The sequence below is a fragment of the Anopheles coustani genome, assembly GCF_943734705.1.
Source record: "Anopheles coustani chromosome X unlocalized genomic scaffold, idAnoCousDA_361_x.2 X_unloc_10, whole genome shotgun sequence".
In the NCBI taxonomy this organism is placed as follows: Eukaryota; Metazoa; Arthropoda; class Insecta; order Diptera; family Culicidae; genus Anopheles; species Anopheles coustani.
In genome coordinates, this window is record NW_026525049.1 from 205769 (window position 1) to 232500 (window position 26732).

At 44.9% G+C, this 26732-nt stretch overlaps 1 protein-coding gene across 1 annotated transcript in view; it reads left to right on the top strand.

The window, feature by feature from the left end:
* Positions 1-6962: 6962 nt before the first annotated feature.
* The window catches only part of LOC131269849 (helicase POLQ-like), a 151720-nt gene continuing 131950 nt past the window's right edge, over positions 6963-26732 (top strand). Inside the window, exons 1-3 of the mRNA XM_058272373.1 lie at positions 6963-7314; positions 7399-10010; positions 10651-10908. Of these exons, the coding sequence (XP_058128356.1) occupies positions 6963-7314; positions 7399-10010; positions 10651-10908 (3222 nt within the window). The remainder of the gene's footprint in view (positions 7315-7398; positions 10011-10650; positions 10909-26732) is intronic.

Here is a 26732-nt window from a genome sequence, read left to right on the forward strand (position 1 = left end):
ATGTTGTTGGACTCCGCATAACGTTTCCAAAACTTATTTGTTTTGCGAGATTGGTTTGATACAGCCTGAGCTACGCAAGGTTTTGTGTTTTTTACGGTACCGAAAACCGGCTCAACGGGGCCAAAATCAGTGATGTCTCCCCTCATACCTGATTTTACTAAAAAACCATCGCATCTTCTCGCTCTCGACGGGATGTTGTTGGACTCCGCATAACGTTTCCAAAACTTATTTGTTTTGCGAGATTGGTTTGAAACAGCCTGAGCTACGCAAGGTTTTGTGTTTTTTACGGTACCGAAAACCGGCTCAACGGGGCCAAAATCAGTGATGTCTCCCCTTATACCTGATTTTACTAAAAAACCATCGCATCTTCTCGCTCTCGACGGGATGTTGTTGGACTCCGCATAACGTTTCCAAAACTTATTAGTTTTGCGAGATTGGTTTGATACAGCCTGAGCTACGCTTGATTTTGTGTTTTTTACGGTACCGAAAACCGGCTCAACGGGGCCAAAATCAGTGATGTCTCCCCTCATACCTGATTTTACTAAAAAACCATCGCATCTTCTCGCTCGCGACGGGATGTTGTTGGACTCCGCATAACGTTTCCAAAACTTATTTGTTTTGCGAGATTGGTTTGATACAGCCTGAGCTACGCAAGGTTTTGTGTTTTTTACGGTACCGAAAACCGGCTCAACGGGGCCAAAATCAGTGATGTCTCCCCTCATACCTGATTTTACTAAAAAACCATCGCATCTTCTCGCTCTCGACGGGATGTTGTTGGACTCCGCATAACGTTTCCAAAACTTATTAGTTTTGCGAGATTGGTTTGATACAGCCTGAGCTACGCTTGATTTTGTGTTTTTTACGGTACCGAAAACCGGCTCAACGGGGCCAAAATCAGTGATGTCTCCCCTCATACCTGATTTTACTAAAAAACCATCGCATCTTCTCGCTCTCGACGGGATGTTGTTGGACTCCGCATAACGTTTCCAAAACTTATTTGTTTTGCGAGATTGGTTTGATACAGCCTGAGCTACGCTTGATTTTGTGTTTTTTACGGTACCGAAAACCGGCTCAACGGGGCCAAAATTAGTGATGTCTCCCCTCATACCTGATTTTACTAAAAAACCATCGCATCTTCTCGCTCTCGACGGGATGTTGTTGGACTCCGCATAACGTTTCCAAAACTTATTTGTTTTGCGAGATTGGTTTGATACAGCCTGAGCTACGCAAGGTTTTGTGTTTTTTACGGTACCGAAAACCGGCTCAACGGGGCCAAAATCAGTGATGTCTCCCCTCATACCTGATTTTACTAAAAAACCATCGCATCTTCTCGCTCTCGACGGGATGTTGTTGGACTCCGCATAACGTTTCCAAAACTTATTACTTTTGCGAGATTGGTTTGATACAGCCTGAGCTACGCTTGATTTTGTGTTTTTTACGGTACCGAAAACCCGCTCAACGGGGCCAAAATCAGTGATGTCTCCCCTCATACCTGATTTTACTAAAAAACCATCGCATCTTCTCGCTCTCGACGGGATGTTGTTGGACTCCGCATAACGTTTCCAAAACTTATTTGTTTTGCGAGATTGGTTTGATACAGCCTGAGCTACGCAAGGTTTTGTGTTTTTTACGGTACCGAAAACCGGCTCAACGGGGCCAAAATCAGTGATGTCTCCCCTCATACCTGATTTTACTAAAAAACCATCGCATCTTCTCGCTCTCGACGGGATGTTGTTGGACTCCGCATAACGTTTCCAAAACTTATTAGTTTTGCGAGATTGGTTTGATACAGCCTGAGCTACGCTTGATTTTGTGTTTTTTACGGTACCGAAAACCGGCTCAACGGGGCCAAAATCAGTGATGTCTCCCCTCATACCTGATTTTACTAAAAAACCATCGCATCTTCTCGCTCTCGACGGGATGTTGTTGGACTCCGCATAACGTTTCCAAAACTTATTTGTTTTGCGAGATTGGTTTGATACAGCCTGAGCTACGCAAGGTTTTGTGTTTTTTACGGTACCGAAAACCGGCTCAACGGGGCCAAAATCAGTGATGTCTCCCCTCATACCTGATTTTACTAAAAAACCATCGCATCTTCTCGCTCTCGACGGGATGTTGTTGGACTCCGCATAACGTTTCCAAAACTTATTAGTTTTGCGAGATTGGTTTGATACAGCCTGAGCTACGCTTGATTTTGTGTTTTTTACGGTACCGAAAACCGGCTCAACGGGGCCAAAATCAGTGATGTCTCCCCTCATACCTGATTTTACTAAAAAACCATCGCATCTTCTCGCTCTCGACGGGATGTTGTTGGACTCCGCATAACGTTTCCAAAACTTATTTGTTTTGCGAGATTGGTTTGATACAGCCTTAGCTACGCAAGGTTTTGTGTTTTTTACGGTACCGAAAACCGGCTCAACGGGGCCAAAATCAGTGATGTCTCCCCTCATACCTGATTTTACTAAAAAACCATCGCATCTTCTCGCTCTCGACGGGATGTTGTTGGACTCCGCATAACGTTTCCAAAACTTATTAGTTTTGCGAGATTGGTTTGATACAGCCTGAGCTACGCTTGATTTTGTGTTTTTTACGGTACCGAAAACCGGCTCAACGGGGCCAAAATCAGTGATGTCTCCCCTCATACCTGATTTTACTAAAAAACCATCGCATCTTCTCGCTCTCGACGGGATGTTGTTGGACTCCGCATAACGTTTCCAAAACTTATTAGTTTTGCGAGATTGGTTTGATACAGCCTGAGCTACGCTTGATTTTGTGTTTTTTACGGTACCGAAAACCGGCTCAACGGGGCCAAAATCAGTGATGTCTCCCCTCATACCTGATTTTACTAAAAAACCATCGCATCTTCTCGCTCTCGACGGGATGTTGTTGGACTCCGCATAACGTTTCCAAAACTTATTTGTTTTGCGAGATTGGTTTGATACAGCCTGAGCTACGCTTGATTTTGTGTTTTTTACGGTACTGAAAACCGGCTCAACGGGGTCCAAATCAGTGATGTCTCCCCTAGCTCAAGATTTTTCTAAAATACCATCGCATCTTCTCGCTCTCGACGGGATGTTGTTGGACTCCGCATAACGTTTCCAAAACTTATTTGTTTTGCGAGATTGGTTTGATACAGCCTGAGCTACGCTTTTTTTGTGTTCCATGCTATGCTTTGCTGGGTTTAGGAGATGCAGCTTATCATGCACGAAGTGTTTTTTTTTTTTTTTGAAACCAGGATTCAATCTCCAAAATAAATATCGACTGCAAGCGAAATTGAAATAAAAGAGTGCGAGCAGCAAAATGGGGAAAACGTAGCCATAACTCAAATAAATTGAACACGAGTGATATAGTTTTAACAATTGTTTATTTGCATGCATTTATTTTAAATGAAAAAGCTATATCTACATTTGCATGCACTTATTTATTATATGGCATGCATTACTTTAAATTGAACGTGGTTAGTCATTTTTGCATGCATTAAATTATTTGAAGGCATGCATTAATAATAGTTAAATTAATTTTTCATATTAAAATAGTGTGAGCGCGTGGACGCTCGACGACGACGATGAGTTGTTCGGTTTTCTACGTTTAGCACAACTGTTGTGCTGATCCACATGATGGCCAAAAAGGGATGCATCGTCCAGCGCCGTCGACTCCGCAATCGGCAAGTCGTGGAAATCATCGTCGCTGCATCTGGCCTGGTCTTCGTCCACCACTTGAGTTTTCGGTAGCACAGCCTGCATGTACCGATCCAGCTCCTCCCACTCCGCCTGCCTCTGAAAAGATGAACATGTATCAATATACGCCATATGTTCGGTGATGTATCTAATCAGGGCGTCCTGGTGTTCTTTCTCGAATGCTGTTTTGCGGACTGTTGGCAGTCGGTGGAATCGCTTCCTTGCAGCCCGGTGACACCTCGCTGCTGCATATGGTGGTTTATGTTGGCCGTACTTTGCGACGAAGTAATCAATTGTAGTGAGTGGAACGGATTGGGGCTTTCCGTTTGCCTCGTCAAACAGCCGCTTTTCTTCCTTTGTAAGGCGGTGGTTTTCCGAACGCGATGCTTCGATGATATAAGGCAGTTTCGTGGTAGGATCAGCATGCTTCCACAGCTTTTTCCGGTCGGCGCAAGTCAGATTTAAGGTGCTGTTTTTTTTTGTAAAAATATTGTAAGGTGTTATGGTGCGGTTTGCTATCTTGTTGTATGTTGTTTTGGTTTGGTTCTGGTAGCTAGAAATAATCAAAACAAAACAAACAATACAATCAATGAAAACCAAGGCACCTTTTGGTTGATTATTTAAGACTTACGAATATTGTTGCATTTTTGGTTGTGTAGTTTTCGGCGTCTCGCCCAAACACTCCCGGACTCCTTTCTTCTGCACGATGCAGAGCATTTCGTCCAGCGTCCGATACGCGTCGACTCTCTGCAACAACATTTTTGTCGCCTTCTTTGCTTCTTCGGGCGTATGGTTGCCTACAGCGACGCGAGTCCAATTTAGTTGCTGAATCCGGTCGTCTGCTTTCTTCTCGTCCTCCGCTGGCAAAATTGCTCGAAGCTGGTGGACCAAATCATCGTACTCGGCTACCGTCCACTGTTCGGCAGCAACGTTACCGAAATTTGCACATTGTTCGGTCTCCGCCGATCCGAACATATCCTCAGTAGCGTTTATCCAACTCGAGGCCATTTTCTGCACGAAACTTTTTATTTTTTCTGTAGTAAATTGGTTGAGTCTGCTTCTTTCGTCCGTAGGAAGGCGTCTGTAAAATGGCGTCGTTTTTTTCGGCAGGTACATTGAGTCGATTCTCTGTCCTGCTTCCCGAAATGTCAGTTGAACGAAAAGGAATTATTAATTTTTCAATAGCTCACAAACAAAATCAAGAAAACGTTGTTTCTTTCAGCGTAAATGTTCCAGTATTGTTGCGGTCATGTGGAAGAATCATCATTAAATTAAATATAACGGCCAGAGTGAGCAACTTATTTCAAAACAAGAATAATTTAAAATTTGTTCGTTGGTTTTCATTATTCTCGTTGAAGAACTGAACCCACAATTTGTAAACACGACGAAATGGAAGACAATTGTCAAAAAGTCAACTTCATACGGAATAATTATTTGTTTCTGCTGTAACAGATTTTTTTTAAATTTACATCTGCGCATATATAATAAAAATGAAGCTTTTGGTCTCTAAAATACCATTCCAAAAATATATAATAATACGAGATCGGGTTCTTACAACCAGACTTATTTCCGGTTTTGTGGTTTTTCCGATATCAGCAGTGATGACCAGTACCATGGTGCACCTACGATGAACCGCAATCTTAAAAATATGTTCTTTCAACATTTACCTTTCTCCTGCTTTCTTCGAAATACGTCCTATGATAACGAATTAATAATTTTTCAATTAATAAAAAACAATGTTCTGTTTCTAGCAAAAAAACAAGAAATGAAATTATTTTATTCGTTGCTCATCGAAGACCTACTTGAAGAACTGAACTCGCATTTTGTAAACATGGTTTCATTGAAACCACCTTCATACGTTGTTGAAATAATGGTTCGTTTCTGCTACAAAAGACGTTTTTTAATCTTCATCTGACCATATCGAAATGAAATAAGTTTTCTCGGTCTTCAATTTACCATTATAAAAATATATAATAATGCGAGATCGGTTGCAAACAACACAACTTATTCCCGTATTGGCTTATTTGACAATATACAGCTCACCGGAATCACCTTCGGTAAAGTTTACCCGCAGAAATGTGTTCTTTAATTATAAATCTTCATCCTATTTGCTTGTCGTCAGTGTTTGGACTTGAGATAATTATGTTTTAATTTTTCAAAAACTAAGTACTATTTCTAGCATTAAAACATGAAATTAAATTATATTTTTTATTGATCTACGACCACCTACTTGAAGAACTGAACCCGCATTTTGTAAACATGGTTTCATTTAAACCACCTTCATACGTTGTTGAAATAATGGTTCGTTTCTGCTACAAAAGTCTTTTTTTAATCTTCATCTGACCATATCGAAATGAAATAAGTTTTCTCGGTCTTCAATTTACCATTCCAAAAATATATAATAATGCGAGATCGGTTGCAAACAACACAACTTATTCCCGTATTGGCTTATTTGACAATATACAGCTCACCGGAATCACCTTCGGTAAAGTTTACCCGTAGAAATGTGTTCTTTAAATATACATCTTCATTCTATTTGTTTGTCGTCAGTGCTCGAACTCGAGATAATTATGTTTTAATTTTTCAAAAACAAAGTACTATTTCAAGCATTAAAACATGAAATAAAATTTTTTTTTTTTATTAATCTACGACCACCTACTGTAAGAACTGAACCCGCATTTTGTAAACATGCTGACACAGAAGACAATTGCCAAAGAGGACACTTCATACGGTAATTAATTTTGTATTTGTTTCTGCGCTTAAAAACATATTTTTAATCAGCATCTGACCAAATCGAAATTAAATTAACCTTCTTCATCTCTATTTGACCTATCCAAAAATATATCATCATACGGGACTGGTTGCGAAAAACTCGACATATTCCCGGTTTTGTTTATTTGACGATATAAGCGGCTTTGACCGAGAAGACCTTCAATGAAGTGTATCGGTAGAAATGTTTTCTTTCAGCTTTCATGTTCGTTCGCAAAATGATTAACGCAACAACCCGAAATAACTGTGCTTGCATATAATTTCCGTTCAATCCAAATTTATTATTATCCCCAAAAAGAAATCACACGCATTGTCAATGCGACACATCCGATTCATGATTGTCAAATAAACACAGAGCACACCCCTTCCTCTTCACTCGTTGGGGAACTGTAAGTTTGTCAATTTCCTAAGCAGGTGCAAATTGTTATGACGTCATTAAAATTCAGTGAAAAATAAATACAACATCGTTTTGATTAAAGCTTCACATTACTTTACATTAAAAACAGTACGCCAGCCATGTCAGGAAATCGAAGTTCCCGCGGTCGACAGAAGTTTCCCACAACGGCGAAAAAATGCTTGATTTCACCGAATCAACGTTCGGCAGCCAGGGGCGTAGCTCCAGCAGCGCCGGCAGCAAACCCGGTTGATTTCCGAGCACCGGTCACAGCTTGTACCAGCAAACCCAAAGATGACTTAAGTACGAAACTTTTGGAGCTAGATAACACGTTGCTGAACGCGGTCGATTTGGCCAGCATCGAGAAAAAAGTCAAGCGTTCGATGCCGCGTACCTCATGGGGCGGAAATATGACACGCGCCGCAGCCGATCAACCGATCACGCCGTTTCGAAAACGTTCCAAATCAGTTGGAGGTAGGTGAACGCTTTATACGAGTGACAATAACGTAGGATTTAAGATACTTTTTACTTTATTTCAAAACTGTTTTCCTGTAACAGCCCTTGAAAGAAGGCTTATGGCAAGTCCTCCGAAACTGCAAAAATCAGCTGTAAGTAGTCGAAAGATTTATGTGCTTAAAATGAACATGGACGGTAGCGAGGTGCGCGACGGAGGGAGGGACAGTGGCTGTAATGAAAATCTTACATCAAATCGGTCAAACGTTGCAAACGAGGAAACTCCTCCGGTTCGTCCTCTGTGGTCTGGGGTGGAAAATGACGATGCTGAAATGCTACCATGTGGACAGGTACCGATCGCCAGCCATGATCAACTTGACACGGACGAAATAATCAAGGCTAAACTGAAACGGATCGGGTCCACCAAACTTGTAACGCACGTCGGTGATATGCTGCGAGAGAGTAACGGGTTCGAGGTGTACACAAACCAGGACATCTGTTCGCAGTACATGCGGCAAGACGAGTCCCTCGCTGATGAGGGGGTGGAGCGAATCGTCGCGATCGGTGCATCACAAATAGGTCATCCGGAGCGTCCGTCACATTTCCAGCAGGTAGCCGCTGAAGCCGAACGTACCTTTGAGCTGCAGAAGGTGAGCGAAGCGTTGCGAATTTTTGAAATCTGTGACCGTACGCTGCACGACATGACCAACATTGAGCCGATGGCGAATGCGATAGGCGAGGGAAGCTCGCGAATGAGGACCAGCAACTCGACCATAGCGGCCATCAATCGTGATGAGCGAATTTCAGATCAGACTACAAAGCCAAAGTTCACCGTACCCCACGTATCGTCGCTTTTCCTCGAGAAGGGTCCGTTCTTTGGGCTACCGAACAACGTTCGGCGAATGCTGCGAGACTTTCGTGGTATTGGCGAGCTGTATGATTGGCAGCAGGAGTGTCTGGACTTGCCGGCGATCGACGAGAGACGTAATTTGATCTACGCACTGCCAACGAGCGGTGGAAAGACACTGGTGGCAGAGATTCTTATGCTACGGGAGATTATTTGCCGCCTGCGGAACGTCATGTTCGTCGTACCGTACGTTTCATCCGCTCAGGAGAAGCTGATCGCGCTCACTCCGTTCTCGATCGAGCTGCAGTTTTTATTGGAGGAGTACACCGGTGGTAGGGGACAATGTCCGCCGCACAAACGGCACAGAAAAAACACGATCTTTGTTTGTACGATCGAAAAATCGCTCATCCTCATGAACTCTCTCATCGAGGTAGGTCGCGCGGACGAGATCGGGCTGATCGTGATCGACGAACTGCATATGATTGGAGAGCAGCGACACGGGGGCACTCTGGAGATGTTGATCACCAAGGTGCAGTCGCTACAAGCCGGAATTCAGATCGTAGGAATGAGTGCTTCTATCGGAAACTTGGGGGAATTGGCCCGTTTCATGCTAGCCGACGTTTACTGTCGCGAAAATCGGCCGGTGGAGTTGAAGGAATACATCAAGTGGGGGGAAGATCTGTTCGAGGTTCGCAGCCAAGCCGAACGCATATTTGATGTGTTAGGAGAAAAGCGAAAGTTAGAGTTTAACTACGGTGAGGAACTGCGGCGGATCGACGTGGACCATGTGATTGGTCTGATCATGGAAGTAATCCCCAAGGGTTCGTGTTTGGTGTTTTGTCCTACCAGAAACAGGTGTGAAAGTTTGTGCGCCATGCTAGCGGCCAACTTGCCGGATTCATTTGCCCAGCACCGGGCAGAGGAAAAAGCGCAGATTATAAAGTCTCTCCAGGATGACGGGTCCGTTGCACCAATCCTTCCGCATTCGTTTCGTGTCGGGGTCGCGTACCATCACGGTAGGTTAACGCAGGACGAGCGACGTATGATCGAGGATGCATTCCGGGCCGGCATCCTTTCGGTGATCGTGTGCACTTCCACTCTGGCCGCCAGTGTGAATCTTTCGGCAAAACGTGTAATAATCTGCTCTCCCTACATTGGGAGCGATTTTTTTACGCTAAGTCGCTACAAACAAATGGTTGGCCACGCAGGGCGTGCGGGTAAACGCGACACCGGCGATTCCATACTTATTTCCGCCATGCGCGATATTCCGCAAATTTGCGAGATGTTCTGCTCACCACTGGACTTCGCCGAGTCGGCGCTCTTGGAAGACGAAGGAGCCTGCTTGAAATCGCTCGTACTCGGCTCGATCGGGCTCGGTCTTTGTAAGACACGGAATGCGCTTCAAGCGATGGTTGGAAGCACGCTGCTAGCGCAGCAAGCGATGCGACGCGAAATCGATCTCGAGGCCATCACCGATGAAACGATCGTGCAGCTGTATCAGGGCAATGCGATAAAGGCAACGCACGATAGCTGTCTGCGCAATCCCACGAACATGGTTGTACAAATCAGTGCCGCAGATGGACGATCGGAGGAAGCGGTAGGACAGGCGTTCGTTCGAGTACACAAGACACCTTCCCGTCCGGGTAAGGTTTTCAAAACGATCGATCGAACGAGCCCGCTGGAAGTGATCAACCTTGGCAAGGCGGCCATCCGAGCCGGGTTCGACATAGAGCGAGCGGTCCGGTTCTACAACGAGATGCAGGAACTAGGCAAACGACTGTGTGTGCTCGATGAGTTCGATCTGCTTTTCCTCATTCTGCTTGAGGACGGATTGGAAGTATATTTCAAAATTGAGGATTTGATCATTCTGGTAAGTACCCCTTTGTTAACGATAGCAAGTATTGTTTCTTAAACGTTAAGTGTTAAACACCGCAAGTTGAACCACAAACAACCGTGAAATATATTTGTATCCTATTTGTATTATTGTATGTATTTGTTATCTGAAACTTATCTTTTTCATAGCTCCATAGTGCGAACCACGCTAAAGCATTTGTTTGAAAAGCACTCAAATACCATTTGTTTTGTTCTTGTATCGTTTTTTCAAAATCGAGTAGTGATGGATGAAGTAATTTTTGATGAAATTTTAGAAATGCTTTTTCTAAGAGCGAATCATGGAAGACTGTCTTCTAGTTTGTTCTTGTCTTTTCTAGGTCTTCCTCAACATATTTTTTTTAAAAGTAACTATAAAAAAATCTTAAGCTTCAGTTCAGCAAGATGAAAGGATTAAAGTTACTATAATTTCATCATATCCGACTTTCACGTAGCTTTGCAAGAAAAATTGTAAACGTTGAAGTGTAGTGGTTGGATATCAAAAGAATAAACGAGTTTTCAAGTATAGAGGCAATCGTAAAAATGGATTAGTACGGTGATAAGGATGTGCCCTTGATATTAAGCATTAAAAAGAGGTTCAATTCAAAAAGATTATTAACTGACTGCAATACTTTTTTCAGACCAGTAAACTCTCGGATGCACTGCGGAAAATCGCCGCAAGGTACAACATCAGTCAAGTGGTTATAGAGAAAATTCTAAAGCGCCGCACTGTACCCGACGAGACAATGTTCCTAATGCAGCGTTTCTTCCGTGTGCTAATCGTACACGACCTTTGGAGCCAAACGGATCTCCAGGAAGTTGCCTCCAAGTACCGCGTGAGCGCGGGGGCGATTCAGACGCTAATGACCACCGCCGCTGGGACAGCGCCGCCGAGCGAGGCAAACGGCTCACCGTTGGAAAGGTCTCGGGGAGACCTATCTACCCTGAAAGTTTCATGAGGCTGAGTTGAAAGACCACGGAGATATTAGGTGATGGTGGTCGTATTCGGGGACCAAGTCGCAGGAAATGGCACTTGACCAAAATCCCCCTTGGAAGGTGAATACCGGCTTACCGGTAAGAGATAGCGACTTGGCGTAGAATATTCATAAGTTGGGCGTGTAGAGACGCAACTTTCATTATATGGGGCCAACCCGGTCAGGGTGCTCCAAGTCGGTCGTTTGGTCGGTTTATGGTTTGGGCCAACCACGTGGTGTACCAAGTTGAGGTACCTTTCATGAATTATAACTCGGTCAGTTTGCCACCGAGCGACAAGTTGCGGTGTGTTTTGGAATGGTCTTGAGTGGGACTATCAAGGAAAAATACAAGTAGAAAATCAGCTTGTCCATGGCCGAAGCTATTAGTGAAACATATAGCAAAATGGGTCCAAAAACGAATGAAATGGGACTTGGACCAAGAATAACGGCAAGTTGGAGAAGAGATAGCAAGTTGGCGTAGAACAATTATATTTAGTGCATGGTATGACCAAGAAAAAAGTATATGGGGCAAAGGTGCTGGCTGGCCTCCAAAGTGGAGATATGGGCGATACAAAGTTTGTACCCAAGTATGGCAAAAACTGGTAGAGGTACCTTTCATGAATTACTGCTCAGGCTGTATGGCACTTAGCGGGACGCTTGGCTCTGGTATGGAATAGTCTTGAGTGGGACTATCAAGGAAAAATACGAACAAAAAATCACCATGTCCACGGACGAAGGTATTAGCGAAACTTAGAGCGAAATTGCGACCAAGTCGCTGGAAATGGCCCTTGGACCAAGTATACCGTCAAGGCGGTACGAGATAGCGAGTTGACGTAGAACATTTATAAGTTTGCCTACAAGAGACAAAAGTTTAGTTATATGGGGCCAACCCGCTCAGGGTTGTCCAAGTCGGTCATATGGCTGATCGAAATTTTCGACCAAGTACTGAGAAAACAGGGTAAGGTACCGTGTACCTCGAATAACTTCGGCTGTAGATGTCCGAGCGAGGCGAACGGCATAGCGTTGGAAAGGTCTTGAGGTGCTCTAGGCACCCTGAAAGTATGAGAAAGCTATCTGGAAAACTTGTGGAGATATTAGAGAAACATAGGGCCCAAAAGATACCAAGTCGCAGGAAATGGGCCCTCCATGAACACCCTAAAATCCCAATTACGGCTAAGTTGCAGGCCAGCTAGCGAAGTGAAATGTTCTAGGCATAACTAGAACACGTTAAGGCGCAACTTTTTGAATAAGAACTTTTTTCGATATCTGGTCCCCAAAGGGGGGATATGGGCGATCCAAGGATTTTTCCAAGTTTCGGTACTTTTTACGGTATCGCTCATAGCTCCGGCTGTAAGCAAGCAAATGACAATCTAAGACATGATTTGGAAAGGTATTGAGTAGTACTAACTTACGTTAGAACACAGCGAAGCGCTATCGGTTCATGGCAAGGCCGATATAAACAGTCAAAGATGAAAAATGTTGATAAAATGAACAAAAATTACCTTGGTACGCGAATAGCGGCCAGGGATGAAGAGGTACGAAGTTGGTGTAGAACAATTATAATTAGGGCTTGGTACGCTCTAAAAGTTTGCCGAAGACCGCAAAGCGCTCAGACCCATAGAAAGTGGCCATTTGGGCCGAACAGTGCATGCAAAGAGGTGAAAATGCAAAAATTGCACTTTGGGGGGCGATTTGCGGGGGGAAGGAGGGGTCGGAGGGCAAAATGTCCCTTGACCAAAAAGTTTTATCTCGTCGAGATCTACAACATTGCCGAAGACCGCAAAGCGCTAGCTCGCAATCGAAAAATCGAGAATTTGAAAATTTTCTAAGTCTTGGGCTCCCTAAGGAAAAGTTTCAAAAATCACGTTTGTCCCCTATTTTGAAGGGGAAGGAGTCGGTTCCGGGGCATGGTGTCTTCGGCAAAAAGTCTTATCTTTTTGCGTACTTTCGACTAGTTCAATAAAAATTTTTGACCCAAAATTTGTTCGGCGGACCCCTAGGTCGAAAAACCCGAAAAAAGTCGAAAAAAGTCGAAAATGTCGAAAAATGAGAAAACCTCATATTCGGACTCTACACGAGCCCCAGATATTGAAAAGTGAAATCCGCGGTCGATTTGGAACAAAAAATTTACCTAGGCAAAGTTGTATGGAGGTAGGGACCCCTGAGAAAAAAGTTTGGTCCCGAGGCTCCTTGGACCACCAAGTCCCTAGGTCGGACCAAAATCGGAAAAAATCCGACCAAAGTCGAAAGTGTCGAAAATTTTAAAAAACCCCTTTTGGGGCCCTATGGCCTCCCTAGATAATGAAAAGTGAGGTCCGCGGCCGATCCGGAAGAAAAACTTGACCTAGGGAAACTTGTATGACGGTGGGGACCCAAAAAAATTTCGATGAGTGTAGTTTAGACAGGCCGGAAAATGTATCGGTGGTCCGTATCAAGGGACGTCTTTTAGTTCCATGGGGTGGTGGTCGTCGAACAAAGTCGCCTAGGTCGACCACCAGAAAGACCAGTCGTGTTGTAATGGATGTTTTGACCACTTTACTAGGGAAACCTAGTAGGTCGAAGCAAATTTGGGGTTCGAGATGAGTTGGTGAAAGTTGGTCCAACCTAGGTGTGCTTGGTGGAGGTTGACCATGAAAGTAGAGCATGATGGGAATGACCATAACTTTGGTTCTAGATGTCGGATCGGTACACTTTCGGCAGTTTTGGAAAGGTGAAGGCCTGCTCTAGCTATGTTTCCTACCAAGCAGAGCGCCTACTAGTGACCCGGAGGAGGTATTAAGGGTCAAAGGCAAAAAGGGGTACCCTAAAGTGCGTGTGACCAAGAAAATGGGAAAAACGGTATCGCCTATAGCTCAGGCTGTATGGCTCGGATCGGAAAGCTTGGATATGCGTTGGAAAGGTCTTGACGAGCGCTAGCTATGTGTCCTACCAAGCGAAGCGCTAGGTGTTGAGCAAGTCGGTCATATTAGAGGGCAAAGGTGAAAAATGGTGGTTTAGAGGCGAAAATTCACCTTATGATCGAAAATAGCGGGCGAACGATAAGAGCTACGAACACGGCGTAGAACAATCATAAGTACGTTACCACAAGACCTAACTTTGGCCAATATAAAGCGAGAAGATCGGAGGTACCCATCAGGGTGATATGGCTGGTTCAAAGTTGGACCAAAACGAGACTTGAGAAATGGATTGAAACACGGTATCGCGAATAACTCAGGCTGTATGGAACGGATCGACAAGCTTAGATCAGTGTTGGAAAGGTCGAACCGAGCGCTAACTATAATCCCAAACAACCGAAGCGCTAAGTGTTGAGCAAAACTGAGTTATTAAGCGACAAAGTGGAAAAATAATACCAAAATGGCCAAAAATCACACAAGACCAAGAATACCGAGCAAGCGGTAAGAGATAGCGGGTTGACGTAGAATACTTATAAGTTTGCCTCTACGAGACCTAAAAGTCGTCCATAGAAAGCGAGAAGATCGGACCACTCTGGAAGGGTGATACGAGTGGTCAAAAATTAGCAAAAATGAAACATGGCTAAAATGGATTTGACTTGTGCACCATGTAGCTCCGGCTGTATGGCATGGATTGTAGAGCTAGGATATGTTTTGGAAAGGTAACACCCAGCGCTAGATACGACTAGAAGAAAGCAAAGCGCTAACTAGCATGATTTGGAAGTTATTAAGCGTCAAAGTCGAAAAATGTTACCAAAATTGAAACTCGAGTACATTGGGCCAAAAAGTACAAGTTGTGAAATTTGGACTTACGAGTAAAATACCGAGCAGGCGGTAAGAGATAGAGACTTGGTGTAGAACAATTATAAGTTGGGCATGTTATAACCTATATTTGGCCCGAACATAGTGACGAGATCGGTGGTACCTAAAAGGGTGGTACAGGTGTTAGATGGTTTTCCCAGAGCATAAGCTCCACATGATATGGAAAACGGGAAACATCATAACTTCGGCTGTATGGCATGGAATGGAACGAACAAGGTATCGATGGAAAGAGAAAAGGTAGCGCTAACTATAATTCCTTCCAAGCAAAGCGCTAGCATGTGACCGTTTGGGTGTTATTGTGAGTCAAAGTCTGAAATTGTTACCACGAGAGGCGAAAATCCAACTAAGTCCATGAATACCGGGCTGGCGGTAAGAGATACGGCTTGGCCGTAGAACATTTATAAGTTGGCCAAGACAAGGCCTAAGTTTCGTCCATAGACGACAAGAAGATCGAAGATACCTGAAGGTGAGATATGGGCGTCCCAAAGTGGGCCTTTGAAAAAGTGACAAACTTCCCTTATAACAGCATACACCAAATATCTCTGGCTCTATGGCACCGAATAAGAAGTTGAGCTCAGCGACAGAAAGGTGATAGTCAGCGCTAAATATCATACGAACAGAGTGAAGCGCTAAAGGGAAAGGATCTTGGTGATATAAGGTGACAAAGTCGAGAAAAGTTGCCTCAAAATCATGAAAAATGTGAAAAAATGGCTAAGTCCCGGGTGCCTTAAGGGCAGGTTAATCGAATGTACCGAGCTGGCGGTACGAGATAGAGACTTGGTGTAGAACAATTATATGTTTGGCATGGCAAGACCTACATTCGGCCAATACAAAGTGAGAAGATCAAAGATACCCGCAAGGGTGATATTGGTGTCCAAAGGAAAAAAGCACTAAGTCTTGGGAAACTTATATGAAGAAAAAGGACCCTGATGGGTCATATGGGATGGATCGAAAAATCGGCTAAGTCCCAAAATGGGGATGTCAGAACTACACTCATGTGTTACCACATCAAGCAAGGCAAACTTATATGAAGCAAAGGACCCTGATGGGTCATATGGTATTGATCGAAAAATCGGCTAAGTCCCAAAATGGGGATGTCAGAACTACACTCAAATGTTACCACACCAAGCAAGGCAAACTTATATGAAGCAAAGGACCCTGATAGGTCATATGGTATTTTACGAAAAATCGGCTAAGTCCCAAAATGGGGATGTCAGAACTACACTCAAATGTTACCACACCAAGCAAGGCAAACTTATATGAAGCAAAGGACCCTGATGGGTCATATGGTATGGATCGAAAAATCGGCTAAGTCCCAAAATGGGGATGTCAGAACTACACTCAAATGTTACCACACCAAGCAAGGCAAACTTATATGAAGCAAAGGACCCTGATGGGTCATATGGTATTTTACGAAAAATCGGCTAAGTCCCAAAATGGGGATGTCAGAACTACACTCAAATGTTACCACACCAAGCAAGGCAAACTTATATGAAGCAAAGGACCCTGATGGGTCATATGGTATTTTACGAAAAATCGGCTAAGTCCCAAAATGATGATGTCAGAACTACACTCAAATGTTACCACACCAAGCAAGGCAAACTTATATGAAGCAAAGGACCCTGATGGGTCATATGGTATTTTACGAAAAATCGGCTAAGTCCCAAAATGGGGATGTCAGAACTACACTCAAATGTTACCACACCAAGCAAGGCAAACTTATATGAAGGAAAGGACCCTGATGGGTCATATGGTATTTTACGAAAAATCGGCTAAGTCCCAAAATGGGGATGTCAGAACTACACTCAAATGTTACCACACCAAGCAAGGCAAACTTATATGAAGGAAAGGACCCTGATGGGTCATATGGTATTTTACGAAAAATCGGCTAAGTCCCAAAATGGGGATGTCAGAACTACACTCAAATGTTACCACACCAAGCAAGGCAAACTTATATGAAGGAAAGGACCCTGATGGGTCATATGGTATTTTACGAAAAATCGGCGAAGTCCCAAAATGGGGATGTCAGAACTACACTCAAATGTTACCACAGCAAGCAAGGCAAACTTATATGAAGCAAAGGACCCTGATGGGTCATATGGTATTGATTGAAAAATCGGCTAAGTCCCAAAATGGGGATGTCAGAACTACACTCAAATGTTACCACACCAAGCAAGGCAAACTTATATGAAGCAAAGGACCCATATGGGTCATATGGTATTTTACGAAAAATCGGCTAAGTCCCAAAATGATGATGTCAGAACTACACTCAAATGTTACCATACCAAGCAAGGCAAACTTATATGAAGGAAAGGACCCATATGGGTCATATGGTATTTTACGAAAAATCGGCTAAGTCCCAAAATGAGGATGTCAGAACTACACTAAAAAGTTACCACACCAAGCAAGGCAAAGTACCTAGGTGAACCCTAGGAAGAAACACGGACCAAGTCAGATGGCCTAAGTCAATAGAACAAGTGACCTAGGCAAAGTTGTATGGCGCTGAGGACCCTGAAAAATCTGGTTAGTGTAGTTTAGACAGGGTAGGTTTTTGGGTCGGCCGAACCCCCTTATTTTGGGTTTTGGCCTCATCAAGAAGCTACACCTAGGCAAACTGCCTAGGGTGAAAGTGCGAAGACCAATCGAATAGTAAGACAAGTTTTGACCGATCGCCCTAGGCAAGCTTGTATGAAGAAAGGGACCCTAAGGGTCATATGGAAATACATGAAAAATCGGCTAAGTCCCAAAATTTTGATGTCAGAACTACACTAAAAAGTTACCACATCAAGCAAGGCAAACTACCTAGGTGAACCCTAGCAAGAAACACGGACCAAGTCAGATGGCCTAAGTCAAGAGTGCAAGTGACCTAGGCAAAGTTGTATGACGGTGAGGACCCTGAAAAATCTGGTTAGTGTAGTTTAGACAGGGGAGGTTTTTGGGTCGGCTGAACCTCCTTATTTTGGGTTTTGACCTCCTCAAGAAGCTACACCTAGGCAAACTGCCTAGGGTGAAAGTGCGAAGACCAATCGAATAGTAAGACAAGTTTTGACCGATCGCCCTAGGCAAGCTTGTATGAAGAAAGGGACCCTATGGGTCATATGGAAATACATGAAAAATCGGCTAAGTCCCAAAATTGGGATGTCTGAACTACACTAAAAAGTTACCACATCAAGCAAGGCAAAGTACCTAGGTGAACCCTAGCAAGAAACACGGACCAAGTCAGATGGCCTAAGTCAAGAGAACAAGTGACCTAGGCAAAGTTGTATGACGGTGAGGACCCTGAAAAATCTGGTTAGTGTAGTTTAGACAGGGGAGGTTTTTGGGTCGGCTGAACCTCCTTATTTTGGGTTTTGACCTCCTCAAGAAGCTACACCTAGGCAAACTGCCTAGGGTGAAAGTGCGAAGACCAATCGAATAGTAAGACAAGTTTTGACCGATCGCCCTAGGCAAGCTTGTATGAAGAAAGGGACCCTATGGGTCATATGGAAATATACGAAAAATCGGCTAAGTCCCGAAATTGGGATGTCTGAACTACACTAAAAAGTTACCACATCAAGCAAGGCAAAGTACCTAGGTGAACCCTAGGAAGAAACACGGACCAAGTCAGATGGCCTAAGTCAAGAGTACAAGTGACCTAGGCAAAGTTGTATGGCGCTAAGGACCATGAAAAATCGGGTTAGTGTAGTTAAGACAGGGGAGGTTTCAGGGTCGGCTGGACCTCCTTATTTCGGGTTTTGGCCTCCTCAAGAAGACAGACCTAGGCAAACTGCCTAGGGTGAAAGTGCGAAGACCAATCGAATAGTAAGACAAGTTTTGACCGATCGCCCTAGGCAAGCTTGTATGAAGAAAGGGACCCTATGGGACATATGGAAATACATGAAAAATCGGCTAAGTCCCAAAATTAGGATGTCTGAACTACACTAAAAAGTTACCACATCAAGCAAGGCAAAGTACCTAGGTGAACCCTAGGAAGAAACACGGACCAAGTCGGATGGCCTAAGTCAAGAGTACAAGTGACCTAGGCAAAGTTGTATGGCGCTGAGGACCCTGAAAAATCGGGTTAGTGTAGTTCAGACAGGGGAGGTTTCAGGGTCGGCCGAACCTCCTTATTTCGGGTTTTGGCCTCCTCAAGAAGACAGACCTAGGCGAACTGCCTAGGGTGAAAGTGCGAAGACCAATCGAATAGTAAGACAAGTTTTGACCGATCGCCCTAGGCAAGCTTGTTTGAAGAAAGGGACCCTATGGGTCATATGGAAATATACGAAAAATCGGCTAAGTCCCAAAATTGGGATGTCAGAACTACACTATAAAGTTACCACATTAGCAAGGCAGACTTGTATGAAGATCGGGACCCTGGTGAAAGTAGCAAATATCCCAAACCGAACATGAATATTATACACACAAGAGTACGAACATAAAGGAACACGGACCAAGCGTACCGAGAGAATCGGTACTATAGAACCCTCGTGGTTCTACACAAAGACTTTATGTTAGGGGTTCAAGCCCCATAGTACTCAAACGGTGACAGTAGCAAATATCCCAAAACGAACGTGAATCTTATTCACAAGAGTACGAACATAAAGGAACACGGACCAAGCGTACCGAGAAAATCGGTACTATAGAGCCCTCGTGGTTCTACACAAAGACTTTATGTTCGGGGTTCACACCCCAAATCGAACGTGGAATTTACTTTCTGATGGTCATGCGGTCGTCCAAAGGGGTCTAGTATCCTGGGATGACAAGCATCACGGGCACAGCTCGTATCAAAACAGTCGAAGAGGCCCGCGAAAGCTTGCTTTCCATGGCTATGCGATGCACAAATTGAGTTTACTCACCGTAGTATAAAACGAACGAACCGAACCTATCCGAGTAGGGATAATGGGCGCAGTAACATACTTCTGTGACCCAGCGAGAGTTGAACGAGGTGACATGAACTGTCAGTGGCTTATATCAGATGGGATACATACATGAGATTGCTTTCAAATCTACACTCGAAAACCTAACCAAGTAAAAGCGAACGTGGGGAGGATTCGAAACTGGTAACGAAATCTTAAGCTGGAAAGAGTCATCACTATGGATACATATTATGCGAAACCAATCAAGTGCTCATTACTGATCCAAAACCGAAGAGCACTAGTGAACACCTTAATCTCACCCTAGTTCACATCCAAGTGATCGACCACGTGTGTGAAGCAAAGACCAATCGAATTCCTGAATGAACCGAACACTATGAACAAATGGCCAAAAACGTTATAACTATCCAAACATACTACTATCTAGCGAAAGTCATCACGATGGAACCATACCATGATCTTTAACCTATAGCGCTCACCATATTCCTACCCAGAGTGCAAGTGAACAGATTGCTCACCCCTACCCAGTTCACAACCACGTGATCGACTAACATACCGAGGTTACCACAAGTCAAAGTTATACGTTTACAAGCGCAAGACCAATCGAAAACCCCGAAAGCAATCTCGACCCAAAATGTATTATCCGTGAGTGTAGTCGAGTCTCGTACTCGTCATCTGTAATCGTCGGATAGAATATCCAGTACACGGTTGTCTTTCCAAATGAAATCTACATACAGAACTCGCTCTTGGCAAATGGGTGGCATTGGCGCAATCAGGAGCGAGTTCCCGTCCGGGTGCCAAGTGATTGGCAAATGTCTGGGGGAAAGCAACCATATGTTGATTTGTCTGTTAGTGTACTGGGTGTTTGAGGTATGTAGTATCCACGCTTGGTTGGGTGTGTCAGAGGACCGTGAATGCGTTCGCAACCCCAATTGGGGTACATCGGGAATGATTTTGTGGAACCGATGTGCCCGGCACACACTAAGTTTTGTTGCAAGTTAATAGTGTGCCATGTCCGGGGGGGTTGTGATTAAACTCTGGTGAATTGCGTACTGTGGTGATTGGGGTATGAAAGCCCCGCAGTTGCAATGATCGGACGCGCCTAGCGTGTCCTTTAGTTGATGGTAGGGAAATGAAGGCCCTTGTCAGCTCACCTAAGTATTCATGGAAGTTTGGCATAAGGTCGCTGTGGTAGGGGTATGAAGGCCCCGTCAGCGCATGCACAATCGGGCGCACGAGCGCTTAGCGGAGTCGAATGCCGCTCAAGTGCCTGTCCGGTGCATCGGGTGTGTGTGTGATACGAGGGCAATGAGGTTCGCACGGGGGCTCGCCTCCCGTGTGCTACCGGACTTGACAACATATAGAACGTGGTGTTTGCTCCTCCGGGTGCAATGGGACAATGAACATTCGAACGCAAAGTCGGAATTCTGGTTGATCCTACCAGTAATATACGCTCGTCTCAAAGGTTAAGCCATGCATGTCTAAGTACAAACAGATTTAATGTGAAACCGCATAAGGCTCAGTATAACAGCTATAATTTACGAGATCATCAACCTAGTTACTTGGATAACTGTGGAAAATCTAGAGCTAATACATGCAACATGCCAGGACCCTCGCGGGAACTGGTGCACTTATTAGTCAAACCAATCGCGGGTTCTCCGTGTCATTGAGTTGAAGTCTGGATAATGATGCTGATCGTATGGTCTCGCACCGACGACAGATCTCGCAAATATCTGCCCTATCAACTATGGATGGTAGTATAGAGGACTACCATGGTTGCAACGGGTAACGGGGAATCAGGGTTCGATTCCGGAGAGGGAGCCTGAGAAATGGCTACCACATCCAAGGAAGGCAGCAGGCGCGTAAATTACCCAATCCCGGGACGGGGAGGTAGTGACGAGAAATAACAATATGAAACTCTTTAATGATGTTTCATAATTGGAATGAGTAGAGCATAAATCCTTCTACGAGGATCAAGTGGAGGGCAAGTCTGGTGCCAGCAGCCGCGGTAATTCCAGCTCCACTAGCGTATATTAAAATTGTTGCGGTTAAAACGTTCGAAGTTGATACTTGTCCAACACAGTCCGGCTCCGCCGACCCGGTCAACCCGTGGTCGGTGGGCCAAGTCGGAATCTGGTTGCGACTCAATGGTGTGGTAGGGCACCAAGTCTGTGTCATGGTGTGCCCTTCAACGGGTGCAAGTGTAACATAGAGCTCGACCGCTCACGTTTACCTTGAACAAATTAGAGTGCTTAAAGCAGGGTGCCCAAACGCCCTAGAATAATCTTGCATGGAATAATGGAATACGACTTTGGTCTAATCTTTCATTGGTTTGTACTCAGACCGGAGGTAATGATTAACAGAAGTAGTTGGGGACACTAGTATTACGGCGCGAGAGGTGAAATTCGTAGACCGTCGTAAGACTAACTAAAGCGAAGGCATTTGTCAAGGATGCTTTCTTTAATCAAGAACGAAAGTTAGAGGATCGAAGGCGATTAGATACCGCCCTAGTTCTAACCGTAAACGATGCCAACTAGCAATTGGGAGACGCTACAACCAGGTGCTCTCAGTAGCTTCCGGGAAACCAAAGTCAGGTTCCGGGGGAAGTATGGTTGCAAAGTTGAAACTTAAAGGAATTGACGGAAGGGCACCACAATGAAATGGAGCTTGCGGTTCAATTTGACTCAACACGGGAAAACTTACCAGGTCCGAACTTATGGAGGTGAGACAGATTAATAGCTCTTTCTCAAATTTAAGGGTAGTGGTGCATGGCCGTTCTTAGTTCGTGGATTGATTTGTCTGGTTAATTCCGATAACGAACGTGACTCACATATGCTAACTAGAACGCAGTCAGCGTTAATGCGTCGATGCCGATTGGAACGGGTTAGGACCTTTCGGTGGAGTATGACCTGACACCTTCGCTGTTCGTGTGCGCAAGTGCACTTACGGTACGCTGCTTAGCAGGACAATTTGTGTTTAGCAAAATGAGATCGAGCGATAACAGGTCCGTGATGCCCTTAGATGTTCTGGGCTACACGCGTGCTACAATGTGGGTAGCAGCGTGTCTCCTATTCCGAGAGGAACGGGAAATCACTCAAATACTCACTTAGTAGGGATTATGGATTGCAATGGTCCATATGAACTCGGAACTTCTAGTAAGTGCTGGTCATCAGCCAGCGTTGAATACGTCCCTGCCCTTTGTACACACCGCCCGTCGCTACTACCGATGGATTATTTAGTGAGGTCTTTGGAGATGATCGTTCGCTGGATCCTCGTGAACCGCGTCTGCTTTATCGAAGTTGACCGAACTTGATGATTTAGAGGAAGTAAAAGTCGTAACAAGGTTTCCGTAGGTGAACCTGCGGAAGGATCATTAGTGGCCAAGTGATCCTTCCAGAAGTCCGAACCTGCGGGTTGAGACTTCGGCACAAGTTGCCATATGATAATTGACGAAACACTATAGAAGTCCGAACCTGCGGGTTGAGACTTCGGCACAAGTTGCCATATGATAATTGACGAAACACTATAGAAGTCCGAACCTGCGGGTTGAGACTTAGGCACAAGTTGCCTTATACATGACTTCGAACAAATACACAAGTCCGAACCTGCGGGTTGAGACTTAGGCACAAGTTGCCTTATATATAACTTCGAACAAATACACAAGTCCGAACCTGCGGGTTGAGACTTAGGCACAAGTTGCCTTATACATGACTTCGAACAAATACACAAGTCCGAACCTGCGGGTTGAGACTTAGGCACAAGTTGCCATATGAAAGTTGACGAAACACTAACAAGTCCGAACCTGCGGGTTGAGACTTAGGCACACGTTGCCTTATACATGACTTCGAACAAATACACAAGTCCGAACTTGCGGGTTGAGACTTAGGCACAAGTTGCCTTATACATACATTGGCCAAATAAACAGAAGTCCGAACCTGCGGGTTGAGACTTAGGCACAAGTTGCCATATTATATTCGATCAAACACTAAGTAGTCCGAACCTGCGGGTTGAGACTCAAGACCGTAACAAGATGTCACTATACAAGTCCGAACCTAAGGGTTGAGACTTAATGCGATCTAGATACCAAGTTGACATCCAATACCTGTTGAGCAAAACCAAAGATTCCCTGTTCTCGAATGATTACACTATATAACAGGGAATCTTGAAGAAATCAAGCAAGCGTGAAACAAAGTCATCACTTGGGCATGCTCGATAGCCAACCACATGACCTTAACCTAAGAGAGCATGCAAACCACATGATACCTATAAACGATTAACCCGCCCTAGTTCAATCGTTCACCAAGTGATGACTTCAGTATGGCTAAGAGAAAAACTTTTAAATGGGAAAAACTCTAAGTCCGAACCTCCGGGTTGAGACTTCCGCGTCGGAGGTGGGCGCACCTCCTATCCGAAAGATGATGAATCAGGGGTGTTCGGTCAGCAATGGTCGGATTCCCCGTCGTAGTCCAACTATGACAATCAAAGTCAAGACCTCCGGGTTGAGACTTTCCGCGAGTACAAGCATAAAGGAACACGGACCAAGCCGTACCGAGAGAATCGGTACTAGAGCCCTCGTGGTTCTACATTGAGAGAGCCCTCGTGGTTCTCATTAGGGGCTTTATGCAAGTCGTACTCAATACTGTGGTGTGAAGTATAAAGTATAGTCTTCGCCTGGTCCACGCTGCTTCGGCGGTCCTGGGTAAGATAGTTAATTCTAGCTTGCCCTATAGTGGAATGAGGACACTTAATGCTTCGTCTTTTAGCGGCGGCTAGACTCCTCCTCACGGGGAACGAGTTGACGCGCACAGCGGCGGCTTACGCACTATGGCAATCATGGATGCCTGAAGATTCCGTGAAGTTCTCCCCTGGTCCACGCTGCCTCGGCAGTCCTGGGTAAAATGGAATATTTCCAGCTTGCCCTATAGTGGAAGAGGACTATCCAACAATACAAAGTCAAGACCTCCGGGTTGAGACTTTCCGCGTCGGTGGTGTCGCGCACCGCCTATCCGAAAGATGGTGTAACAGGGGTGTTCGATCAGCAATGGTCGGATGCCCCGTCATAGTCCAACTATGACAACCAAAGTCAAGACCTCCGGGTTGAGACTTTCCGCGTCCGGAGGTACGCGTACCGCCTACCCGAAAGATGGTGTGCTTCTGGGGTATTCGATGAGTCGGATACCCCGTCGTAGTCCAACTATGACAATCAAAGTCAAGACCTCCGGGTTGAGACTTCCGCGTCCGGAGGTACGCGTACCGCCTACCCGAAAGATGGTGTGCTTCTGGGGTATTCGATGAGTCGGATACCCCGTCGTAGTCCAACTATGACAATCAAAGTCAAGACCTCCGGGTTGAGACTTCCGCGTCCGGAGGTACGCGTACCGCCTACCCGAAAGATGGTGAATCAGGGGTGTTCGATCAGCAATGGTCGGATGCCCCGTCGTAGTCCAACTATGACAATCAAAGTCAAGACCTCCGGGTTGAGACTTTCCGCGAGTACAAGCATAAAGGAACACGGACCAAGCCGTACCGAGAGAATCGGTACTAGAGCCCTCGTGGTTCTACATTGAGAGAGCCCTCGTGGTTCTCAATAGGGGCTTTATGCAAGTCGTACTCAATACTGTGGTGTGAAGTATAAAGTATAGAGTCCTCCACTGGTCCACGCTGCTCCGGCGGTCCTGGGTAAGATAGTTCATTCTAGCTTGCCCTATGTGGAAGAGGACTCAATACCCTACCTGTTGAGCTTGAAACAAAGTCATCACTTGGGCATGCTCATATTGCCATACAATATTCCATTATCTACTAATGAGCATGCAGCTATATGATTATAACCTGTAAACGATTACCCCGCCGTAGTTCAGCGCTTCAACCAAGTGATGACTTCAGTATGGCTAGTGTGTGAAGTATAAAGTATAGTCCTCCCCTGGTCCACACTGCTTCGGCGGTCCTGGGTAAGATAGTTAGTTCTAGCTTGCCCTATGTGGAAGAGGACACCATACTTAATACTGTGGTGTAATGAACAAAGTATAGTCCTCCACTGGTCCACGCTGCTTTGCAGTCCTGGGTAAGATAGTTAATTCTAGCTTGCCCTATGTGGAAGAGGGCATACAAGACAAAGTATAGTTCTCCCCTGGTCCACGCTGCTCCGGCGGTCCTGGGTAAGATAGTTAATTCTAGCTTGCCCTATGTGGAAGAGGACATAATACTCTACCTGTTGAGCTTTAAACAAAGTCATCACTTGGGCATGCTCTATAGCCAACCACATGACATTAACCTAAGAGAGCATGCAGCGTATTATCCCAATGCAAAGTAAACGATAGACTCGCCCTAGTTCAGTGCTTCAACCAAGTGATGACTTCAATATGGCTAGTGTGTGAAGTATAAAGTATAGTCCTCCCCTGGTCCACACTGCTTCGGCGGTCCTGGGTAAGATAGTTAATTCTAGCTTGCCCTATGTGGAAGAGGACACCATACTTAATACTGTGGTGTTATGAACAAAGTATAGTCCTCCACTGGTCCACGCTGCTTCGGCGGTCCTGGGTAAGATAGTTAGTTCTAGCTTGCCCTATGTGGAAGAGGGCATACAAGACAAAGTATAGTTCTCCCCTGGTCCACGCTGCTTCGGCGGTCCTGGGTAAGATAGTTAATTCTAGCTTGCCCTATGTGGAAGAGAGCATACATGAACCAAGAACGAAGGTTATGATCGAGGAATGATTCGACAACTAACCGATGGTATGAAATGTGAAGAATTCAAGCAAGCACACAATCAAGTCATCACTTGGGCATGCTCGATAGCCAACCTCATGACATTAACCTAGTAGAGCATGCGAAAACCAATATATATGTAAACGATGCCTCCCTAGTTCAGCGCTTCAACCAAGTGATGACTTCAGAATGGCTAAATCAAATCGGTTCAAACCATACCATCGGTATCCTATTGAAACACACAAGTCGATATCAAACCTCATGATTGTGTAGTCCTCCACTGGTCCACGCCGCTTCGGCCGTCCTGGGTAAAATGGAACATTCCAGCTTGCCCTATGTGGAAGAGGGCACATTACTCAATACTGTGGTGTGAAGTATAAAGTTCAGTTCTCCCCTGGTCCACGCTGCTTCGGCGGTCCTG